Source organism: Megascapheus bottae, chromosome 14 (genome assembly GCF_031878675.1).
Source record: "Megascapheus bottae isolate mThoBot1 chromosome 14, mThoBot2.hap1, whole genome shotgun sequence".
NCBI classification, from domain to species: Eukaryota; Metazoa; Chordata; class Mammalia; order Rodentia; family Geomyidae; genus Megascapheus; species Megascapheus bottae.
In genome coordinates, this window is record NC_143522.1 from 52,330,859 (window position 1) to 52,338,981 (window position 8,123).

At 51.9% G+C, this 8,123-nt stretch overlaps 1 protein-coding gene across 1 annotated transcript; it reads left to right on the top strand.

The window, feature by feature from the left end:
* The first annotated feature begins 3,736 nt into the window (after positions 1-3,736).
* On the top strand, positions 3,737-7,634 carry Rem2 (RRAD and GEM like GTPase 2). Its single transcript, XM_090345471.1, has 5 exons — positions 3,737-3,937; positions 5,063-5,404; positions 5,611-5,684; positions 6,701-6,908; positions 7,217-7,634. Exons 1-5 carry the CDS (start codon positions 3,835-3,837, stop codon positions 7,510-7,512), a joined length of 1,023 nt encoding a protein of 340 aa, XP_090201597.1. The 5' UTR covers positions 3,737-3,834; the 3' UTR covers positions 7,513-7,634.
* The last annotated feature ends 489 nt before the right edge of the window (positions 7,635-8,123 follow it).

Genomic DNA, 8,123 nt, shown 5'->3' on the forward strand with positions numbered 1-8,123 from the left:
CAGTCACCAGGACTTGCCAAAAAAAAAGTCTCGTAGGTTTTTTTGCCTGTGCGAGCTTCAAACTGCCACCCTCAAATCTTAGCTTCCTGAGCAGCTAGGATTCTAAGTATGAACCACCAGCACCTTCTCCATTCCAAGTCTTACAGGAGTACCCCACAAGACCACCCATTGTTGAGTGCTAATTAGGTGCAAGTACAACCTCCTCTCATGAGCAGAAGGGAAATATTGCTCAAAAGGCAAATCCTACTTCCATGGCCCATGAATGGACCCAGAGAGGCAAAACTTGTGGTAGAAAGCTATTGCTAGGGTTTATTGCTCCTCACTCTTACCACATATCAGAGAAACAAATCCAGCCCAAGTGAGTTTTTCAGAAAGATAAAGGGCATTCCTTTAGTGTGTGTGTGTGTGTGTGTGTGTATTGAGACAGGTTCTTATTGTGTAGCCTAGATAGGCCTTGAGCTCATAATCTTGTCTCAGCCTTCTCAGTGCTGGAATTCAGCCACTATGGCCCTTTACAATTTAAAACTAAAAATCAACAACAAAAAGCCAGGGCACTGGTGGCACACACCTAAAATCCTAGCTACTCAGGAAGCTGAGATGTCAGGAACACAGTTTAAAGCCCGGGCACAAGAGTCCATGAAACTTTTTTTGTTTTTGTTCAGTCCTGGTACTTGAACTCTGGGTCTGGGCATTGTCCTTGAGCTCTTCAGTTAAGGGCAGTAGCCCTACCCCTTGAGCCACAGGACCATTTCTGGTTTTCTGGTGATTAATTGAAGAGTTTCACAGACTTTTCAGTGCTCAGGCGGGCTTTGAACCATGATCCTCAGATCTCAGCCTCCTGAGTAGCTAGTACAGGTGTGCACCACTGCGCCAGTCCCATGAAACTTTTTTTTTTTTTTTTTTGCCAGTCCTGGGTTTGAGCTCAGGGCCTGAGCACTGTCCTTGGACTTTCTCAAGGCTAGAGCTCTACCACTTGAGCCTCAGCACCACTTCCGGCTTTTTTCTATGTATGTGGTACCAAGGAATCGAACCTGGGTCTTCACGCATGCTAGGCAAGCACTTTAACCACTAGGCCAAACTCCTGGCCCCCCATGAAACTTTTTTTTTTTTGCCAGTCCTGGGGCTTGAACTCAGGGCCTGCCACTGTACTTGGGCTTTCCTCAAGGCTAGAGCTCTATCACTTGAGCCACAGCACCATTTCTGGCTTTTTCTACGTGTGTAGTACCGAGGAATCCAACCCAGGGCTTCATGCATGCTACGCAAGCACTCTACCACTAATCCAAACTCTCAGCCCCCTATGAGACTCTTATCTCCAATTAACCACCGGAAAACTGGAAGTGGTGATGTGGCTCAAGTGGTGGAGTCTTTAAGCTGTAGAGCTCCGGGACAGCACCCAGGCCCAGACTTCAACCAACACGCACAATACAAACAAAACCAGCGGATTTGGAAGGAACTATTCTAAAATGTGGTACTCATTTTGGTATATCTGTAATCCCAGCACTCAGGAGGCTGAGGTAGGAGGATTGTAAATTCAAGCCTTCCTTGAACTACATAGAAAATCCTGTCTTAAGGGAGAAAAAAAAAAAGACAAAAATATAAAGCCAGTCATCAGTGTCTTGCGGAGCTACTCAGGAGGCTCAGCTCTTAGGATTGTGGTTCAAAGCCAGCCTGGGCACAAAAGTTCCAGAGAAACTCATCTCTAACCACCAGAAAACCAGAAATGGCACTGTGGTTCAAAGTGGTAGAGCATTAGCCATGAACAAAATTACTCAGGGACAGTGCCCAGACCAAGTTCAAGCCCCATAGCCAACAAAAATTTTATAGATCTGCAGAATTTTCTAAGCAGTTGACTGTTCATGGAAACTAATGCCTCTTCTAAGTTGGTAGAAGTGATTCCCAGGGGAGCTTTTTTGCCTTTATACTAAGTAATCTTGGAGCATGACTTTTGCCCCCTTTGTAAATGCTTATGAGTGCATTAAAAGGTTTTTGTGAGATGGCCTGCCTCACTATCAGGCTATCAGAAATCATTTGCTGCCCTAAATGTGCTTCTAATGCACCACTATAGGAACATACATGGACACAATGCCGTTGTGACTAAAATCAAGGTAAGTGGGCTGTCACTGAGGACTGAAGACTAATGATTATATTAGCTGCTCCTCTAGACCCTGTCCTAGAATTGATCTCTAGATAAATGAAGTGCCACTGCACATTACCATCCGAGATTACCCATTGCACATTACTCATCAGAAAAGTCTTATTTAGGACAGCAGAAATCTATTGTTCCCAATACTAAGAGGCAGTCAGGATAGTTAAGGGAAGCAGTATGGTGAAGCATTGAAAAACAATTCACAGCCTTAGGAAAATCGAAATGGCAATTCTAGTGACACCCCATATGATTACTTTAGAGATAGGCTGCTCACCTAATTCTCTGAGCCTTGGGGTTACAGAAAGGAAAGAATGCAGCAAAGTGCTGGCAAAACAGGCAGGAAGAGAGATCAGGATGTGTGCTGGGTGCGTGGCGCGCCTGTGGCCCACACCTGCAGTCCTCGCTGTTCAGTAGACTGAAAGGGTCATGGTTGAAAGTAAGCTTGAGCAGGAAAGTCCACAAGACTTATCTCCCATAACAATCAAAATGCTGGAAGGAAAAGTGAGACTGAGTTGGTGGAGTTGCCAGTCTGGAGCTTGAAAATTTCAGGCCAAGTGAGCATGGAAGTCTCTGAGTTCAAACCCTAGTACAGGCAGAAAGAGGAGGATACCAGTGGTTCAGCCTGCATCCTTTCCATTTAGATCTCAGAAGCCCTGTTTGAAGCCAGCCCAGGCAGGAAAGTCCAAAAGACTTGTTTCAAATGAACCAGCAAAAACGATGAACATGGAACTGTGAAGCATTTTTTTTTCTTGGAGGGGGACACTGTACTGGGGTTCTGACTCATGGCCTCGCACTTGCAAGGCAGGTGCTTCACCATTTAAGCCACACCCCCTCTTAAAGGTATTTGGAAGGTCAGTGGTAGGAATCAGAAGACAAAAGGAACTGGGCAGAAGGACTGTAAAGGCGCCACCACCTCTGGCTTTACACCAAAGTAAACATCCTCTGTAGTTGGCTTTGTCTCTCTTTTCTTCTGATGATTAACTGATGGACCTAGTAGTGGAGAGAAGGTAAACCTAAACTCATTAGTAGAATGAAACTTCCCAAACAAAGCAGCTGCCTAAGGGACAGGCTGCACGACACTACAGCTGTGGCTCCTAGCCCTGAGGAGGCAAAATGGAAGAGATAGTGTGGTAGGTTGGCTGTCCTTCTGCCTCGGCATAATAGGTCTTTCAGATCAGCTTTTAGTCCTTCTGTTCTTCATCCGTCTTTAGACACTGAATACTTTTCTGGGTAGGATGCTGGAAGCAGACAAATGACACCTAGTCTAGATCTTGGACCAAAAGACCTGTCCCTTTGGTTTCTGCCTCCTTGCCATCCTCAAGCTTCTCACTCATGGGAACACACACCACACAGCCCACCACTGTAATCTGCCTCTTGAACCCCTCCGACTTTGTTCTGTCGTGCTTTAACCCAGCTCTGCCTCCAGTTTGCTCCCAGAGGGAAATGACACAAAGAGAAGGGAGGGGGTACTGAAGGAGGGAATCCCGCTGACATCACTGCTCATTAGCATATGTGACCTCATCAGGGGGCGGGACCATTTCCCCAGGTGTCTGTGGGGAGGGCTGGGGGGGGGTGATATTTAAAGAAGAAAGCTGACAGTGCTGCTGAGTGAAGGAGCTGGTGCCACGAGCTGTGGGGCTGCACTCCCGTGTGGATGCACACCCACCCACCCACACACACACACACTGATGAATACAGACCACGATACGGACATGGATGTGGACACAGAAACCACAGCACTTTGTCCCTCCGGCAGCCAGCAGACCTCCCCTCCAGGGACACCCACACCAGGTGAGGACTAACCTGAGCCAGGTTCTGGGGGTGGGAGTGGAAGCTTTGGTGGGGATGTCAGCCATAGGGGTTCAATCAGCAAGAGGGGTGAAGCAAGTCGGGAAGGGGAGAAGACTCCATTCATAGATGGGCTGGGTGGGACAGGGTGGAGGGCAAGAACAATTACACGCCCCCTCCCCCATCACTCCGGGGCTTTGCTTTGAGAAACTGGTGCGTGGCTCCTGGGTCAGCCTAATTCCAAATAGGCCTGGACAGACCAAAGGGAAGAGGAGGAAGAAAGGGGGCACTCCACCAGCCTGGGAATCACCCTGGGGACTTGTAAGGGTTTCTTCGGGCTCTTGGAGGCGCTGGCTGCCAGCCAAGTATTGATCCTGTGCTATTTACAGCCTCTCTCCAGCCCCTTTGTTGTGTCTGTTGTTCCTCCTCGGGTTACCCTGACCCTTGCATTGTCACCGTGCTTACACGCTTTCCTTCCCCACCCCACCTCTCCACTGACACAATAGTCTCTCATCTTCCAGGGACATGTAGGGACGGAGCAGTCTCACACATAGCTGGAGGATACTTAGCTATGGGGACACCCCCCCACACACACACTCACTCACACACACTAACATACACATTATCTTACAGAGCTCTGGGAACAGGTTCCCTCAAAGTTTCTGACTGCCCCTACCTACTCCCCAGGACCTGGGCAATTGCTTTAGCATCTTGTCCCTTCTGTCCCTCCTCAGTTTGGGATGCACAGGTACAGGAAACAGAGGAAGGTAACCTCCCTCCCCCCCCAAAGAAGGTGCTACCCCCAGGGCAGAGGCCTAATCTAGGGGTGTGACTGTCAGTGTAAAGTGTGAGTGGGTGTGAGCCTGCGTGCTGGCGCCTCCCCTGTATTAGGCATGTTTTGAACAGGTTATGCTGGGGCTATGATGGAAAGATGTCTTTCTTGTTAGTTCTTTGGTAGGAAATTCAGCAATTCAGGCTTCCAAGGCACTTTAGTATTGGAGATTGGGCCCCAAATCAGTTTTTCTTGGGTCATGGTCCCTGACTGGGTGTGGCTAGGCCTCTGAAGCTGGAAAGACCTCTGCAGATGGCTGGGGATATCCCACTCATGGGTTTTCTTTGACTTTCCAGAAGCAGATGCTTCATTTGTCAAGAAGCAGGAGAAACTGTTGGCAGGGTTGGACCGGAATGGGCCCCCCTCTGCCCTGGGAGCCCCCAGACGGAGAGGCAGCATGCCCGTGCCTTACAAGCACCAGCTGCGGCGAGCCCAGGCAGTGGATGAACTTGACTGGCCACCTCAGGCCTCGTCCTCTGGCTCCTTGGATTCCCTGGGCTCAGGAGAGGCAGCTCCTGCCCAGAACGATGGCATTTTCAAGGTGATGCTACTCGGGGAAAGCGGTGTAGGCAAGAGCACCCTAGCAGGCACATTCGGCGGTCTCCAAGGGGACACAGCTCATGACCCAGAGAACTCAGGTATTTGGGGAGGTTTCATGGGCTGAGGGGACCCCTGGGGCCCTCACTAGGGATAGCCGCTATTGGCATAATCAACCCCTGAAAGACAAGAGTGCTTTCAGCAGCAGTCTCCCCAGCTGGGGCTCCCTGGTGCTGGAATCTGAGATGCTGTCGGTTATCAAGATGGCAAACGGAACTGACTTGACTCCCGCTCTCTTTCTCAACAGAGGACACCTATGAGAGACGCATTATGGTGGATAAAGAGGAAGTGACTTTAGTTGTTTATGACATCTGGGAACAGGTGAGGATTAAAGTGTGGCTGAAAGCAGATGGGAAAACTGGAAGGAATGGGGAATGACAGTCTGGCCAAGGGCAGGTGGGACCGAAGTCCGGTCCCCACTTTTCATGTGTACCCCGTTCAGAGAGCAGAGGTCCACATTCGGAGATGCACCATGGCCAATAGCCATAAGAATCTGACTCAGGAGAGTTAAGGTCTCAATTTGATAAATCCTGCAGTTTCAGATCAGACTGAACACCCAGAAATTAACCCCATCCATAAATTCTTCTGCCTAGGAGTGTCAGGACAACAGTTCAGGGCATCAGGAAAGGGGAGATGAGGATACATATATAGTCATGAGGCTGTACCTGAACTCTTCAGCTCAAGGCTACCACTCTACCCCGGGAGCCACAGCCCCACTTCCCATTTTATAGTGATTAATTGGAGACAAGAGTCTCACATTGTTCTGTGCCTGGGACAGCTTTGAACCGTGATCCTCAGATCTCAGCCTCCTGAGTAGCTAGGACCGCACCCGGCTGCTTCTCAATATTCCATCATAGTCAGTGTATAAAGGAGGTAATCTTGAGTAGAATTCTTTTTTGACTCAAGAGTTTAAGTATAAGTAAGCGATATAAGTAAGTAGCTTCTCTGGAGGCTGAGAACTGAGGATCTTGGTTCAAAGCTAGCCCAGAGAGACAAATCCAAGAAACTCTTAACAACAATTAACTAGCAAAAATCTGGAAGTAGAAGAAATGACTTAAGTGGTAAAGGACCAGCCTTTTGGGATAGATGAGGAGGAGCTGGGTTCATGCCCCACTACTGTACACTCACAGTAGAATGGCTTAGTCTATGATTCTGTGTCCCCAGTTCTCCCAGGTGGGCTCACTTTATTAACACGTATTCTTTGGGTGTGGAGATTCTGCCGTTCATTGGCTTGCTGTCCTAAGCAGGTGGCTTCTCCACAGTCGGCTTCCTCATCTTGAGATTCAGGTGGATAGAATCCCGTGACCACAGCCCTAACATGCTCTGCTCTTCCGCAGGGGGACGCTGGGGGGTGGCTGCAGGACCATTGTCTTCAGACCGGGGACGCCTTTCTCATCGTCTTCTCAGTCACTGATCGACGAAGCTTTTCCAAAGTTCCAGAGACTCTACTTCGGCTCCGGGCCGGGAGGCCAAACCACGACCTACCCGTCATCCTTGTTGGAAACAAGAGTGACCTGGCCCGTTCCCGGGAGGTGTCACTGGAGGGTGTGTATCCCAAACCAATTCCAAGCTTGCAACCTCAAGAGAAAGCTGCCCCCTCGCGGTCACCTCTTCTCCTCGGGGCCATTTTACCCTCCCCGGTGTACAAACGCCAGCCATTAGCCCCAGACTATCACCGGAGCCCAGTGCTACGGCTCTGGGATCCCTTCTCCCGGCTCACTCTTGCGCCCTCCATCACCCTTCCACCAGATCGGCTCTCCGGGATGGAGTCGGTAGCCCCTCTGTCCCGTCCCGTGCCCGGGCCCGGCGCACCGCGACGCCCGGCGGGCGCCTGACACTGTCCCTTCCCGCAGAGGGCCGCCACCTGGCCGGGACGCTGAGCTGCAAGCACATCGAGACCTCGGCCGCGCTGCACCACAACACGCAGGAGCTCTTCGAGGGCGCCGTGCGACAGATCCGGCTCCGGCGGGGCCGGGGTCGCGCCGGGCTCCGGAGACCCGAGTCCGGCAGCCCCGAAGGCCCCGCGCCGCCCGCGCGCCGCGAGAGCCTCACCAAGAAAGCCAAGCGCTTCCTCGCCAACCTGGTGCCGCGCAACGCCAAGTTCTTCAAGCAACGCTCCAGGTCGTGCCACGACCTCTCCGTGCTCTGAGCCCCGGTCGCCATGGCCACGGCAGTCGCCATGGCCACCGCGCCGCTACCCGCGGCTCCTCCGCCCCGCCCCTGTCCGGCTTCCCCGACGGAGGCCGTCTAGGAAACCAAAAACTCCCAGGATTCCCCGCGTGTGGCCGGGGGCGGGACCCCCGGGCGGGGGCGGGGCCCCCGGGCGGGGGCGGGGCCCCCGGGCGGGGGCGGGGCCCCCGGGCGGGGGCGGGGCCCCGGGCGGGGGCGGGGCCCCGGGCGGGGGCGGGGCCCCGGGCGGGCCCTCCCCTCACGCTGGCCATTGGGCAGCTAGCTACAGGCAGCGCTTCGAAGGCACCGACCTGCGGCTGGCGGGGCGAGGCGCATAGCAGGATGTGCGAGGGGTTTTGTTTGATTATTAACCTAAGCTTGGCCACCCTTCTTGTGTAGAAGAACTGGAAATTGCTTTGTAGACTCCTGGATGGAGTTGACCTCCTTTCTACTCTGAACATGCCTCACCTTTAAGATTCTCTTAAAGGTCCAAACACAGACACTGCTTCCAGAGACTTCCGAAAATATTCTGGCTCTCACCTGCTTCATTGGTCCATTTTGCCCTTAAGAACTTAGCTCTTAAAGGCAAGG

What these genes read in the sequence shown, in the direction of transcription:
- Rem2 (XM_090345471.1), top strand. Translation starts at nt 3,835, where the DNA reads ATGAATACAGACCACGATACGGACATGGATGTGGACACAGAAACCACA. An exon ending in TCCAGGGACACCCACACCAG is followed by an intron (nt 3,938 to 5,062) that starts GTGAGGACTAAC and finishes TTGACTTTCCAG; the next exon opens with AAGCAGATGCTTCATTTGTC. An exon ending in TTTATGACATCTGGGAACAG is followed by an intron (nt 5,685 to 6,700) that starts GTGAGGATTAAA and finishes GCTCTTCCGCAG; the next exon opens with GGGGACGCTGGGGGGTGGCT.